The sequence below is a fragment of the Zerene cesonia genome, chromosome Z, assembly GCF_012273895.1.
Source record: "Zerene cesonia ecotype Mississippi chromosome Z, Zerene_cesonia_1.1, whole genome shotgun sequence".
Classification (NCBI taxonomy): Eukaryota; Metazoa; Arthropoda; class Insecta; order Lepidoptera; family Pieridae; genus Zerene; species Zerene cesonia.
In genome coordinates, this window is record NC_052122.1 from 8,313,591 (window position 1) to 8,330,976 (window position 17,386).

The 17,386-nt window shown below is 33.1% G+C and overlaps 1 protein-coding gene across 3 annotated transcripts in view; it reads left to right on the forward strand.

The window, feature by feature from the left end:
• LOC119835714 (WD repeat-containing protein 47) overlaps window positions 1–17,386 on the forward strand; it is a 50,766-nt gene that overhangs the window by 10,240 nt on the left and 23,140 nt on the right. The window contains exons 1-3 of one of the 3 annotated variants that reach the window (XM_038360693.1): window positions 3,199–3,651; window positions 3,731–4,151; window positions 16,374–16,597. In XM_038360693.1, the coding sequence (XP_038216621.1) occupies window positions 3,410–3,651; window positions 3,731–4,151; window positions 16,374–16,597 (887 nt within the window). In that variant the 5' untranslated portion in view covers window positions 3,199–3,409. Of the gene's footprint in view, window positions 1–3,198; window positions 3,652–3,730; window positions 4,152–9,837; window positions 10,471–16,373; window positions 16,598–17,386 lie in introns of those variants that run through there. The other 2 variants (XM_038360694.1, XM_038360691.1) reach the window with 2 other exon arrangements.

Below are 17,386 nucleotides of genomic sequence, written 5' to 3' on the forward strand. Positions count from 1 at the left end.
TAAATAAATTTATAAATTAACAGTTTTTTTTAACAAAATTTTATATTCTTATTATTTTGTATACTTACATATTTGTAAAAATAAGTTAAAATTCAAAAGTAATTATTTTTTTTTATTATAAGCCTTTTATTATAAGTTCCCGTTTTTGTTTTAAATAAAGAATAAATAAACTACAATAAAACAGTAGAAATTAAACATTGGAGAGTATCAAATTCAGGTGTATACGATTTTTATGACAAATTTATTCCAAATCCCATCACTGCTTTGAACATAAATAAAGTAATTTGTGCATTAGATCTATTCCTCTTTAATATAATTCTAACTTCGATAATTAAACATGTCTATGTCAATAAAAATGACACATTGATTAATCACTATTGTTATTCATTGACGAAGAATCCGAAGTCAAAATATTGTTGTATACTAATACCCGTATTGTTTTTATTAATTCTTAAAGCGTAATGATCTACAAGATTAAATGGTATTAGTGTATTTGATACCGCACATAAATATGGTCAAGAGCAAATAGACATCTAACTACGTTCTATGTCACGTATTTGCATGATCATTAACATCATTACAGTGTTGTTCATTCTAAAATGGGATCCGTGTTTCTAGAATGTACTGTTAACAACCTCAAAATAGTTGAATGTATTTTTTCACTTATGGTCACTGTTAACTTGAATGGTCGATTTATTTAAGGCAACTATGGTAGATGTAAATTTACTGTTATATTATTAGTGTTATCGTGTTATGGTTGAAATTTTATACTTATTATAGATTCAAATCCAACTCGTTGTATTTCATACGTTTGTATGTTCTAAACTTAAAATTTCATAGGCTGTTGTTATTATCCGTCTTAGGATATATACAGCGGCGGTTTACGTAGCCCCTACAGCCTAGAGAGTAGCTTATAGTGAACAATTTAGAATGTACGCGGTCGGCCGCTCTACGCACTTGTCGTCTAGCTTTTAAGCGCTTTGTGTCTTATCAAGTAAAGAAACGTATTGGTTTTAAGTTTTATTTTAGAAGCAAATATTGGAATATTAATTTCAAATGTGTTAATTATCCTGCTGAGAAATATACCAAATGGTTCTCTGGTCATACGAAAATATTTGTAAAACTTTAAAAAATACGCGTATCTTTATACTACACATAAAACTCTCGTAACCTGAGCGTAATTTATGTCATGAGCCGAAAATTATGGATACGGCTCTGAAATGGTATATTTGAAAGATGAATTTTCTGTGACTAACTAAGAGCTTACCTATGGTCAAAGCACTGAGCCAGTGATTCTCAACCACGGTTCCGCGGCACCTTTGTTTGCCGCCAAATTTTGCAATTATATAATAATGTTAATATTATTAAATTGTATCATTTAAAAAGAAAAAAAAAATGATTAATGAATCCCTTAATAAACGGGTAGTTATTATTGTAGTATATATTAGTTTATTTCGTATGTTTATTTTTTTTGTCATAAACTATTTATGCAGTATGTTGTAGTAAGTAAATAATTTTTATCTTTTTCCTTGTGTGCCGCCAAATTTTGAAATCGTTAAATATGTGCCGCAACAAAAAAAGGTTGAGAATCACTGCACTAAGCTATAATAATAAGCAGAGTGAATTTCTTTTCAGTCATTAATTTTATTCGCTTTCTAATTATTATTTGAGGTGTTTTTTCCAAACTGTTAATGCTCTATGAACTTTCAGCGCTTTTTTAGAGTTTTTAAATAAGATAATTTAAGAAGACTTAAAACGGTACCCGTTTATAAATAAATTTGTATATCACGCACATGTTATCTAGATTATGTATTTAGCGTGAGAATTGTGTCTGAATATTTGCTTTTTTTACTTTATTTAAAGTAGTAACTCAGTATCGTAAAAATTGTTCATTTGTGATGGCTTTGCAAAAACTGTTTGGAATAAATTTATAATTTAAAAAGGACTAGAAAATACAATTGTTTTCGAGATATACAGCTATTACAGTTATTAACCAACTCCTACTAACATTATGAACACGAAAGATTTTTTGTAACATATGTCCATACATATATCCATATGTATCCATGTTCGTTACTCTTTCACGCGTAAAACTACTGAACGGATTTTGATGATACCGTGATATTTTATACCAGAATAACAAAACCGGCAGGGGAAAATTAAGTATTTATAAATAGTGCTTCTATGTACGGATGTACCGTTTATCTATTAAATAGTACTTCTATGTGTTTGTTATTGTTTAATATCTGTGCCATATATTTACAAAGAACGCTAAGCCTCTCTTCTTCATAGCATTGGGTATCAGGGGATAGGTATAATGTTACTCATGTCGAATATAGAAACAAGAGATCATTGTCACGTATTATTGTGTTTACAAAACCGTGTCTGGCAATGTATGGTGTATGAATCAGTGTGGTTTCTTTTGAAAATAAACGAAAAAGGCCTGAATACCGAAGTACCACAGTCATCCGGAGACTCGTCCCGCGACTGTTGATAATCCAAATAAATTGATTTTAAACGTATTGTTATGTCGAATTTCTTTTTTTGTCATCATAAGCTAGAAAGTTTATCGACGGCAAAATATTATTGTCGATGTATTGTAACCGTAATTACAGCAATATTTATTGCTTCGATTGGATTTACTTTATAATTTTTTGTCCTCTATATGTAGTTGAATTCAACAGTTATTGGCGTTGTCTTTAAACGAAGTTGTTGTTAAAATTGAGGTTTATAAGTATTATTTATTTATTTTTATTGTTGTATGTTTGTAGGTATCCTAGGTATAAAATATAAATATTATTTTAGCCATTATAAGTTTGTATTACAATACTACCTTCACGTTGTTAGAGAACGGATAGATTGTTTAGCTCTACAAGTTTCTTTACTATTAGTATCTTTATACGTTTGTTTGAATTTATATTATTGAGCGTAGGATTGTTTTGTTAATTAGTGTTGTATAGTTTTATAGCCACCACTGCTTTAATGATAAATGGCATGTCGTCAACATCAGCCACATCAATCGTTTTTCTATGAAGCCGAGCATGTGACCTTCGGCTGAACTTGAAAAAGCGCCCACATGCAACGTGTTATTATTAATATGTACTGTTTAGCTATTATTTACCTCCTTGTCACCTATATTTGCATACATCTACGGTATAATTGTAGGACACTGATAATCGTGGTCTCATTGCGCGCGCGCATGCCGCTGTGAGTCATCGGTAAGCGTTCTGCGCACAATGCCGTCCGCACAGACCAGTCGCGTCGCGGCGAACTTAGAGGACATACATATTTCTTAATTTTCGTTTATGCGTTTGCGAGATCGATTACGAAAAATTGTGATAAGCGTATTTATTGGAACGTGAATGAAAAGAACGTTATCGCGGAGATTGATTAATAAATATCAGTGAAAATGACGGCAGTGAAAAAAGCTTTGGCTATGCGTCAGCTGGACTCAATGTTCGGGACCATGACTCTAGAGGGAGAGGGACGCCACTCTCCGCTAGTTAGCTCAACCATAGAGCACGACCCTCATTGTGATGTGCATGGCCGGTGCAGTACCCCTTACAGGTCATCACTTTACCTTCACAGTAGGGAGTCTACACCCGGCTACCACCGGGATTGTATATCACCAACAAACGGACTCATAATAAGGTCTGTATTTAATTTTTGTCGTTGAAAAAAAAAGATATCTTTTCAATGGACTGTTTTTAATCCTGCTGTGTGGTGACAGGCGAAGGGGTTCAATCGGACTGACACCATCGCCGGCGAGAGAGCTCGAACATCCTTCCACCTTCCCCAGCATACTCAGACGCGATCGACACAGTCCTTCTCAAACCCCACCCAGAAGGGACACGCCAAGTCCAACGCAAAAATATAACTCTAAAAGACATTCAATGGGCTCCTTTCCGAATCTCTCTCGATGTAATGTTGTGAATTACAACAGACGAGACTCTATCACGAGTAACAATATCAGAGACATGAAGCGGGACTACGTAGGTTCCACCAGTTCCTTGTCAAGAAAGAGTTCGATTGATACGAAAAAGTCGTCTACAGATTCATTAGACAATTGGCATATTAGTTGGGACGCGGATCGGTATCGTTCTGGATCCCCGTTGCTACACGACGAGAGAGTCTCATATGGGCATAATAAGGTAATTGTCTTGTACAGTAAAACATTATTCCCGCATCCGTTATTTCAGACAAACATCCTTTCTATATAAATGAATATACGTATTATAAATAATGCAGCTCAACCCGCTTTGCACAGAGTTAGTCTCTCAAATGAGGTTTCAACATAATCTAAATTTTAAAATGATACCAGGAATATCTGTTTGTTATTTCAAGTTGGGAATTGATTTAAAAACCGTTTCGCGTACAACTTTTATGTATCTATTCTTGTTTAATTGGATTACATGAACTATCCATAAGCATAATTAACTTGCATTTGCTGTATTTTTTGTAGAATTCCGTTATATCGTCGACGAGCGTGAAAATCGTTAGCTATAAGATTTAGCTGGTGTGAATTTCAAATGTTGCAAAAGTAACCGTTTATCTAATAATATCACGCGATTCAAAATGTTTCAGGAATTACATGTACATGTACATATCATCATCCATATATATAAATGAGTAACATATATTTTTCACTCGTTATACGTAAAGAATTAACGTAGTAGTTTAATAATGCAATGGTTTCACAATTAATGTTCTTAATTTGATATAACTGTCGCAAGGGAAATATTGTAATGCTAATTGAATTCTGATAACATCGAAGTTGTCAGCCTGCTATCTTAACATGGAGCGGTGGTTGGCGGGCCGCGCGACTTGGTCCGTCGCGACCTACACAGCCTTAAATGGACACGTTACTGACGACTAGCCACCGTCACGACTAAATAACTTTAATATTCAATATTTACTGTGTCTCGTGAACTGTTACCGTCTACATTCGAAATGCTCTAATCACAGTACAGTCCTTGAAGAATTGCGGTACATAATTGCTTTTCAAACAATCAATCATTGGAAATCCTAATTTGAATACCATTTACATAATACATGAACTGGTAATGAAGATGCAATTAGAAAACAATTCAAATAGATATGAATAGATTTTAATTAGGTAACTTCCAAACCTTTTGATATTGGCGGCAAGCTTCGGGTGAATGGTAATGTTATTATGCTTTTAAAAGGGTTCGATAAATGTCAAAGTGTATCTTACTAGGATTTCAAGATTCCAAATGGATTTTAAATTGAACGGAGTCGATGGGTGTATGTTTTGATTTTATTGACATCGAATAATGTAATGTTGTAGATTATCAAATTATTACATTAACCTTGTAGTTGTTGTCTAGAAAAAAGACTAAAATCAAAATCGAACTTTCAAATTTTTCTTTCTGAAGGTTCTGAATTTAAATCTACGTCTATCGATTATACTGGTGTTAAATTTACTAAATAAATAATACTAATGAGTCGACAATGTGAGCAATCGGCTAGTATTAAAACATGTCTTTTATCAACGTTACATCGATGATTTCATAATTTTGTTTGAATATATTATTTTAGTATTATAAAGTTGACGTAAATTCTAAATATGCATCAATGTTTTCATACTTTAGTGGTGTCAATGAATATTTTACAGATTATAAATTCATCTTTGTTACTATTGTAATTTAATTATTATGTATACATTGTAATTATTCCTATTTATTTAATGCTTGATTAATAATTTAATAAGCCACTTTAGCTGTATGTTTACTAATGTTTATACTATTTTGATATTTTGCTATTATTTCAATGGAAAATTAAGTGAAAGAAGTGTTAAAAAATATGCTTTTATTGATATTGAAATTATGCTATTTATTTATATTGATTGAATGGGCTTGCGACTAAAACTGTAGCCTTAGTAGTAGAAGTAGTTTGTAGTTTGCTCCATTTTGCATGTTAGTGTTCGATTTATTGGATTTTATTAACATATACCATACTTTGTAGGTATTATGTTCTCGTATATATAGCGAAAATTAGGTTGGTTTATCGTGATATTCATCTAAACGAATTTGTAAAACTGTTAGTAGTAGTTATAGAAAAAATATACTTCACTAACTTCTTGTTTAAATCCTTACGTAGTGACAATTAGTTTCAATCTAGGCGTTATTATACGCAGTTAGTACGTTAACAATCCTTCGTACGATGTATCGTGTTACCTAGAGCATTCTGTCACAGTCTAGTTGTTAATTAATGACATTTGTTATGAACACATTACGTACTCGCATAATATGATGTATCCTGAGTAGGTTGTATCATATTACATCGGTGCGAACTGATAAATAGTAATAATTAATATAGCGCTATGGATACGCAGTTGTTTTGGTCATGGTGGCAAGGTCATGGGCATTTTGAGGACATTATGCCAAACGAATGAATTCTTGGTGTGTTTAGTTTAAACATTTATAGACGTGGGCCATTATTTATTTCATGTTTTTAAGATGTAACTGTTGATACGCTAAAAACGGTTAAATATAAGACGTTTTAGGATTACATCATTTTGGATATAACCTGTATGTAAAGAGCATTTCTATATGAAATATTAGGGTAGTTACATCTTGTAAAATATGAAAAACGACTACTTTTATTTAGTATATTTACACAAGTAATTTGGGACCGACGATCGTGAAATATTTTGCCGTCTGTATGCTATAAATTTACTGTTTTACTCGTGTCATCTAGTTAACCCAAGTTGTTGAGTAAATTGATTGGGAATTGGTTTTAGTGCCTTTAATTATTGAGCTTGTAATTATTGCATTGCGCTTTTGTGTCGTGGGATGTAAAAAAACGCAATTTTGAGTTGGATTTTATGATTATAGGAGAATTTTACGTTCGAATGTGAAATGTATTCACTAGTCACAACGATTGTTCTAAATTTTATTAATAATATCGTAATATTTTTAAAAACTTTATTGGATTTCACCTATTAATAGTTCTTACATTAACGTATTCAATTACGAGTAACTTATTGGATATTTACTTATAGGTATGTTGTTTGTGTTTTTTTTGCAATTGTTTTAAAATAATTCAATTTAAAAATCAAATCAAATTTTGACATGAAATGCAATTTTTCTGCTTCGGGATATTGTTTTTTGCATACATTTTAATCATGGCAATTTAAAAGTGTCGTTTTGAATTTATCTTTCGACAATTATATGAATTAATTTAAAAAATAACTTTTCACATTTTTAAATTTTTAGCATAATTCAACATAATTTTTAAACAATTTTTTGAGGAAAATTAATTTACAAACATAATATCGCGTCACAGCTGATTGATTGAATCGCGCGATAACAATAATGAATACTAGGACCATAGATAATCTGTGTCAAAAATAATTCCAAACCAATGCGTCAATGTTTGGTCTCGACTTACGTTACATGGAGTTTTTTTTTTACTTGTGACTCACTATTGTTATGGTCTATGGAGTGATGTAAGTTCTCAAATTTGTTATGGTTTTATATCAAATAATGATGTATAGTATTATGTCGCTCGTGTCACTCTATACATTTTTAACACGACACTTCTAAACTCGTTTCCGATATAATTAAAAAATTTAAAAGCCCATTTTGTGTTCTATATAACGAGACGTACAAAAATAATTTTATTGCCTAAGATTTGTAGCAACTTCCTCGAATACAATTTAACATATGACTTGTATAATAAAATTCCTATTACAGATTAAAGATTCCATAATGATAATTTGAAGTAGTCAATATTTTTATAAACGTTTTGTTGAATAGAATAAATTGTAGTTTTTTTTTAAATAATAATACAGTTGTGTGGATTCGTGCAACTTACGTAATTCTATTGAATTTTAACAATTTGAACATACTTTATAACCAGTTTATAATAATAATATCGAATATTACAAGACATACCAATATAATAATAGCAAACGTTTCATAATTTATTATTAAATCTGAATAATGCGTATGTTTTATGGCCTCAAGTCTGGTTTGCCATGATCTTAATTACATACAAAAGAGTTGTCAATAAAAAGGTATGATTATAATATAAAATAATAAAAAGGTGGACAAATCAGTTATTATTGAAAAAAAAATGTCATAGAGAGACCGCAATATGTCTATTCATAACAGGCCAATGAAGTGTATTTTGTATAAGTTTAAGGTTATTATATCAATGCACTTTTACACATTACAGTAACAAAATTTGATACAATAGAAAAAAGAATTTTCCTTTTTACGACGACGACGACATGCACGATTAAATATACAATACGTTGATAAGAATTAAAGCAATTTTACATATTTCAGTGTCATATTTGTAAACGTGAACAATCAATCGAAACGATGGTAAGCTATTGTTTACTTGTATAAACATCATGAGAAGGGTAAATGAGTAAGTACTGTTTTAGCTTGATTACGCAAACAGACTCGGTACGTAAATTAAACGAAACACGGAAAACGTATGTTACTTTCAGACCTTTATGTTAATTTATTGTAATACGCTTTATATGTAGGATTTGCGTAATAGAACATAAAACAAGTGAAAAATAAAACTTCTTCGTAATATTGTATCAAACGTTAATATAAGACGTCTCTTGTCCCTACCTTAAAATGCAATAAGATATGAGTAAGTTAGTTAATGCAGTCATTATTCACTTGAAATGATGATATCTTACAGTCATACACTAATAATAACAAATGAAGGATTCATTCTGCAAATTGCTCTTCAATAATTGTCCTTCGCACGTCCTTGTGGTTGAGTATGTACTTGTTTAAGTAATTATTGATTCATTTTTCCCGCGTAGGTTGTTGTTGTTTATGATTAGATTCATCCGACATAAACTTGTTTATTATGGGAACTATATATGGCGGAGCCTTGGGTTCCTCCATTACGTATAAGGAGACTAATTATATATATTTCTAGAATTATTTCAAGACGTGCGTGGGTGACCGATTTTTTTTGTGATTTATCACATTTATTTTATAAATAAATTTTATTATCCCGTAATTATGTGCTAATGAATTGCTGTATGCCAAGTGTCATTCTTAATGTTAGGAATTTGATATGAAAATATGTTATATTTATGTGATATCTGTTTCTGTATTGTTGATTTTCTAGTGAGAGAAAAGTCTTCGTCTTAACCTAATGTCCTAACCTTAATTTATAATTATTTAATTCATACAGTACTTTGTTGCATTTGAGTGAATTATCGTTAGTTAAGTAGGGTAAGTAGGGTTCGTCTCCTCATTACATGAATGACTTACAACAAAATAGTAACAGTTGACGAGTTAAAAGCGATCGGGCGTAAGAAAGAAGCGAAAGTTGTACGTGAGCGTGACGAATCAAACGTTGTTTCGAAAAACTGTGATTTGAATTGATCCGTACAAATTTACTGCGTGCACGCTTATAATTTGTGTTTTAAATGCTTGTTACGTAAATATGAACGTAGTGGGATAGTAGTTGTACTTAGATCATTATTCATAATATCGGTATTTACTTACTTGTTTTCCTCATCAGTGAAACAATTACGTCTGGTTGTAGAGTGTAGATTTTTTTTTTCGAAGTTATTCTATAATGCGTATTTGTTGACATTAGCTTAAATGTGTATATTTATTTATTACATATTGATTATAATGCGAATAACGTAGGAGTAGTATGCGCACGCGCATAAAAGCCATACGTTAAAGTTGACCACCCCTTTCACTTGTATTCGCATTCTACGGATCGAGCGGAACGCTAATGCGCCTTTCTCTATCCCTGTCTCTGTCGAACCCGCGGCACACAAACTGCAACGCTAGTAGTGGGCTCGGCGTGCTCCGGTCGCCGTCCACAACAACAGTAGCGTAGTTTCCACAGCAACATCCGCACGGAACCGCTATTAGCGCGCTCGGATGCTCTATCGCGATCGAAATGAAGTCAAAACCGCCACAATATATGGACGTGCCGCCGTTCAGGCCCTGGCCGCTAACGCGACAAGTGCAACCCAATTTTTATTTTCGCCCACCGGATCCGATGGAGACGCGCAATTTTAAAACCTCCTCGTCAAAGGGCTCCACATACTCAGACTTTTCCGCAATGAGTGCATACAGTAATAAGTCGCGTGATTATTATTTCTTATCGCCAAGCTACCGATCGGCAGGTGCGCCCACCCCAAACACTGCGGATTTGTACCTCAACAGGGAGAGGCCCCGACAACTCCGCAATCCCAAGGCTACGTCTCCTGCTTGCCCATGCAGCCGATCACGCTCTTTAGAGGATGTTCGAACCGATGTAGTCACAGAATGGGAAGATGACGATGAAAACGGCAATCGCATTGTTGCCCCAGCCACGAAATTCAGTCGAAGCGCCTACAAGGCGAATGCAAGCTTTCAGAAGCACAGTTTTCTGACTCGTCACTCTATGGAAAACCTCACAGAAAAATCTCCGCAAGTGCTGCCACCCAAACGCATCTCTGGCTTTCAGGTAATTGCACGACTTTCTACCGAGACAACGGAATCATTGTGAGACAACTTATTTCAACAATTTCATTTCTTTTTGTAAATATACAAGGTACTAGTTTATCTTTAATGTGACCATAATACGTATGTGTGCTACTTTTGAATGTATATACGCGCACTTTCTAAGATCCTACGTTTATGTGGTTATCTTATTAATGCTGAGCGAAGTGAAGATGTTCTTAATTACTGCGCAGCAATGGCATAGTTTTTAACATTTCAATGGTGATGGTGATTTACTTATGATGTTGGAGAGCCGCTATAGGAATGAATAGGAAGTGATGGAGCTGTTAAGACCCGTTCAGCTCCGGTGAACTGCAACACCATCCTGCACACACATTGTAACGGATGTTCGATATACGCTTTATTTTACATTTTATAAATAACAAAGTACGCAACACACGTTGTGGAACCGCGTGTTATATTAGTTTCATGTGAAGGTTTTGGGTAATACAACAAGTTTTGACCACATGTATTACTTAATTTTGGCAATGCGAATGTGAATTCTATTGTACTTTCTATATTGTTTCATAGATTAAGTTTTGTGTTAATGTCGTAACATGATGTAATGGCACTATGAACCGTGTAAAATCTACTCTTTTATTTAGTCGACTACATAAAAACACCGACATGGCAACTTTTCTCATAAACGTAAGAAATTGCATTACATAATATTTAAACGGATTATGTGTTATCGAAATTATGTTTTCTATTGGACATCGGTCGAAATGAAAGTGCTTTTGCATAACGTTCGAAATCGCTGTCATAATTTCGGCTTTCTATGCAAAAATCTAATCTTACCTCATCGTTAAATATGACGTGACTCGACACTTTTATGCGGCCAACTGTCTTTTTTGTGATAATTAAGTATAATCTGGACATATAATTCCAATTTCATAGCATGTGTTTGCGTAATCACGTCATCGACAATGCTAATAAAGTGTTCTTTTTATAAGCTCCAAGGTACAATTCCGAAATATCGTGTAAAATATCGTTTAGTGGAAATTGGTTTATGATTTATTTAAACGGTAACCAATACCGTTTGAAAATAAGGATTCGAATAAATAATAAATTTATTTCGATTATGGTAATAATATCTGTGCTTATCTGTTCGTGGCGTGTATAATAGGTTGCGCTTGATTGCGTTTTTGCTTTGCCAGCCGAATAGCATCATGTTTTAGAAAAAAGTTCGTAGGGTTTAACTGTTTAACACGCTACTTGCCCTTGTAATATTTTCCACATTTTAACATACCTAAATGTCTTAAAATCTGAACTAGTCCAATATGACTGTGAACATATTGATTCCTTTTACAACGATCAAGATGCAAATGAAGAAGAAAACGATGATACCTTATAAGTCGTGACGAGTATAATACATATGTATTGCTAAACTAATTTAATCAAATTATATTCAGCTCTCTTCAGATTTTTTGTCATTAATAATAGATGATGCTTTACTGAGAATCTCGGCTTTCGTATGTTAATAATATAATGTCCATAAAATACCAAGTTGACAATTTTATCATCATTTTTAAAATATAAACAATTAGGTAGTATTAGGCATACAATAAAAGTAAAGTTAAGAAATTTAAAATGTTATAATCGCTAGTTACAAGGCTTTCAATTTATCATTTTTAAAACATTTCCTCTGTATATTTGTAATTATACTGATATTGTAAAGCATTTAAAAATCCAACGTGAATTCAAGTACGTGAGGATATATTAAAAAGGACAATGTATTCAAAATATACATAAAATGAACACTATGTTTACGAAACCTTAAGAGCGAATAACTGTATCTGACCAAAGGTTGACAGCGAGCCTCCCACGTGGATCACTCACATATCCAAAAAGGTGTTTGTGCCGTAAGTCAATGGCTTCCAAAATCTCCAACATCGAATTTTTATTGCATCGCTTATATTAGTCACAGATATATAAAGACTACCGTAAATGTATTTAGAAACGAGTACCTAGCTCATAAATGCAGCTGTCAGCAAAACCGGTTTTAGCCGAAAATTCATATTACCAATACGAATATACCAAATAGGCAAGGTTACTTTTCTCACAAAAGACAACCTCTATATGTATGGGCATAGAGTGTGATATATAATTTTATTCCTACAGAATAGCGGCGAGTATTTTCATAAAACTATAAGTAACTAATGACGGCTTGTGTTATGTCTAAAGAATGCTTCACTTAACATGTTTTGTGTAATAGTCATACTAAATTTGTTTTACTACTGAAATAAAATTTCACATTGTTAACTAAACCCGGTGCTCATATTTAAAATGAATGTAAACAATATCATTTTATCTTATTTGCTCATGTAGAGTTTACTGTGCTTTTAATGCAAAAGACTCGCATAGAACTAAATTATAAATTCTGTTTGAAGCGCAAGTAAAAGCAGAGCTGAGATCAAAGGGTTAAGACGGTGAAACAAATTTCAGTCCCTTACGTGAATATAAATAACGTACAATATGATTTTATGAATATTCTTTTTGTATACAACAAGGGTCGTTATTGTATAGGACATATCTTTATCAACGTCGTTTTAGTTTTAGGTAAAGTGTACGTGTGCCCAGGACATTTCCTGACAATTTCTTGTATTTCCGAACTGTTTACGCGACATCGTGTTGAGTTATAAACTAAAAAAAAAGAATGCTCGTTTGAAATCCGAATATCAACAACCATAATTCAGCCGAAATGCGGTATCATAAGAACACTGACTTTACAGGAGATTTTATTCTCAAACACTATATATGCCATCTGACTTGTTATTGTTTCGCATAGTTTTGTAAAACATTATCTTGTCATGTATATTTTAACTGCTATTGTTGATCGATTCGGTCCGTGCGTTATAACAAAAAGCGTGATACATCAAATTATGTATTCAAGTTCATGCTCCGCGGGCTTAGAGAGAGCGGTAAGCAATGTGGCAGTTTGTACTCGTTGTACTCGTAACTATATGATTTTGCTTTCATTTATCTAGGTTTTACTGCGTTACAGCCTTTCACAGATAATGTTAACTGCATCTAATAAAATTGCTAATCTTGGAGGTAGCTTAAACTAATGATATACATGCATAGATTGTAACTAAGTGATTTTTAACCAGTGTTAGACAGAAGAAAGTGTGCGAATGATTGAACAATGGCTGTTGATGTAAAAGAAAAACGTCAATGCCGTAAACAAAATCAAGTTATGACATACCAAGAATATGGGACAACGCGTTCAGTGACAGTTTATTTAGTTTTAATTCCCGATATGATTTTTTATAGCTTATTTATTGACATGTTGCTTGTTGCCGGTAATTGTTTAGACTAACAAATGTTTATTTGCATACTATTATATAATAATATTAGGATATAAACATTTGTGGAGGAAGTAGCGGTAAAATATTTATAAAAACAATTTAAAAACCAAGTCTTGATGATATCAATAATGTTCTTTGTCGTACTTTCAGCGTCTCTTTTCCGTCGTATCAACAATGGTCCAGTCTCTATTTGTCGGAGTATTGTTTAAGCCATTGCACATGACGAGTATGCCGCTGTTAGGATTTAAACGTTTAATACTCGATATTCAACGATTGTATTTTGAAAACAACATCGGTATTTATAAAGTACTATTTACGTTTCATCATTATCATATTTACACAAAAGTCCTGTATACATAAAATTCTATACGCAATTATCGTTTTTTATTTACTTAATTTACTGTCAACACAAAGCATTTTTAATCATATATAGATAAAGGATCAATCAATGATAAAGAGAGAAATAAATTCGTTATGTAGATAGGAATGTCTATATTCTGATGTCGTTCTAAATTATGGAAATCTAGCCCAAGGCTGTTTTAAGTTATTTATTATCATTGTTAATCAAAACCCGATGTGAATCAAAACCCGAACCCAACGTGAGGCTTTTTAATCGAGTAATTGGTAAAAGCTGTTTAGCGAAAACTGTTTACTAATATTTGTAATTTCAAGTGGACTTCGGTGCTGAAAATGAAATAAACATTCAATATAAACACCGCCTTTTGTGCATCTGATTTATGATCGATTACTTACTTAATTTACTCGCGATGTTAAAGCAAAAGAAAAACGGAGATTTTTAATACAATGATGCAATAAAAGAGTAAAATTTAACGTGTATAATCTAATCGACTGTAATTACATTCTATTATATCATTAAAAATGTAAAGGTTTATTCTTGCATTGTTACGGATCTATGAGTTATGCAACTTTGTCTATATGTCGGGAACACAGCGTACATATGTAATGACTTGAGCTCTCAATTTCCACTGCATCTGGGTCAGCACTTTGCTGTCATTACAATGCGATTTCTCGAAAAGCACACTATGCTTAATCAAACCATGCCGCTACATAACATAATTATAACTGGGGCTCAGGCCTTTGTCAAAGGATTTGTCTAGGGCTGATTACATTGTCTTTGTTTACTTGCTTGGATAGTTTGACACTGTTTACGTCGTGAGGGACAGACTGTTTATAAGAATTTTTATTTATGGGATATAACGTATGATATATGTAAATACGGTTTAGAGAAGAGTAAATTATTCTATAGGGGAGAAGAAACAAGTTGGATGGATGGTTCACTTGATCCACTGATATTGTGGATTAGAATCAACTATCCGGTTGTTGGTTTTACAAACTCGTTAACGCTATTGTATACAGTTTAAGCAAAACCCTCGTTTGTATTTTCTCATTGGAATGGTATGAGTTGGCTTAACGTAAAGAAATTATTAGACTCGTAAATAAATCGTTTAAACTTTTCTATTTGGATAGATGGAATTCAGAAATCTGATCCTTAAATAATTATTATCTTAAATTGTTTGTTTGTCTTCCTTTCACGTCTTAACGGAGCGATTTTATCGTATCATTGTTGTGTCTGGACATGGTAAAGAGGCTAGAGTGCGCTATAAGCTAGGCTGGGCGGTGCAACATCTCATTCCCATGGGAATTTCCGTTGACTGCGCAGGCAAAGTTATGGGCGGAAAACTTTTTCTTTATAACTTTACAGCACTTACTAATTACGTAATAAATATGAAATACGTTGTTAGAGCTATATTATTATGTATATAATTTAAATAATAACAATTTCGTAGCGTATTCATCAGTCTATAAGATTTTAGATCATTCTACCAATATTACCAATATTTTGTTGCTGTGAATCATATTTCATATTCTTTTTATAAACGGAAACTTGAATATTACTATTGATGCTTTAACGGTTTCCTCTAAAGGTTACCGGAAATATCTATTTATACGTGATATGATTATTTTGTACTGTCGATTGGTAGAAATCCTTATCAGATGTTTCTCATGGTACAAAGACTGTTGAATATAACAAAATTATCGTTCGGTTAATGTTTTCCATATTCCGAATTATTTGTGAAATATGTATACAGATTACCATTGTTGTATACTTTCATTTAAACTTCCTATGTAATACAGCTCAATTATTTGTATACAGGCACAAGCTAATTTTTCAATTTTGGCAAGTCATTCGTTAAACATATCAATATTATGTGACATGCTCTTTCTAAATATTTACTTAATGAGTAAATATATCAAAGTTCTTGGAGTCTCCAGAACAAGTAATAAATAGATTACTAATGAAATCTTGTCTAAAGAAATGTGACTGACGTTTCTGAGGAGAGAGCTCCCACGCCAAAATCTAAAAGGAGACCAAATAGATCCATCCAATCCAATGGTACTACAATCTCTTATCATCACCACAACAAGAATCTCGTCAATCGAAATGATTGAGTAACTGAACCAAAAATATAAATATGCACACAGTACAGTCGTAACTTATTCAGGGGATATTTTATTACAATCCGTATTTATTGTTTAGGCGCAAAACAGAAATGGCAGTCACCAATCGGCACCCATGTCGACGCCAAGCGCCGCGGTGGCTGAAATCAACGGTTCCAGGCCGACATTCAAACCGGTCACAGTACTCGAAGACCTGCAAGCTGTCCGCTGCGCTGAGTTCCATCCCAATGGGAAGCTGTACGCCGTCGGCTCCAACACGAAAACATTAAGGATATGCACGTACCCCAAGATAGACGATGTCAAGTAAGTTCCATTTATCATACCAGACTAAGAAATCGGTCGTAATAGATAACGTTATTTAATCTTCAGACTGATCTTAAGAGCGGTGTTAAACATGGTTTTGTAATTACGCTTTTATAGATACGTGTTCAACAAAGATTTCTCTTTATCCCGTTAAGACCGAACATTGTGTTTATATTTTCGAAAAGTATTATAGAAAATGCAATGGATTGTGTTAAAATTAGTTGAGGTTGCATTTCTTTGAGCTTGAACTATGAGTGTTACAAACACCTGGGCTCGATCATCGATGGATATCGTACACGGTATGGCTAAAAGTCTCTCTAACATGAAATCTAATTCAGAAATGATCCTCAGAAAAATAAATATTAAAAAAGCTAGAAAAATTAATTTTAATAAACTTTCCGATATAATCATTCATTATTAGTGGTTCCGCACCAAATAGGCCATGTTAATGCGGTAAAATATTACTACCACACCACCACACGGCACCACTGAATTTATTAATGATGCATAAAATATCGGATGTGTATAATTTGGTTTAGTCTAATGCTGTGTTGCCGCTGGGCGCAGGCTATGCGTTGGTTTTTCACTGAACGTTTTCTATTCAATCAATATTTCAAAGAATCGCAAGATTGTTTTTCCTCGTTATAGACTACAGGCCCATATAGAAAAAATTACGGGTCATTTGAACCACCAGGTGACCTATCTAGAACAATATAAGGGCATAAAATAATAAGATTCAGCACTATGCCGTCACTTGTAAGCTGTCCAACTGAGTGCAGGTGAGAATTC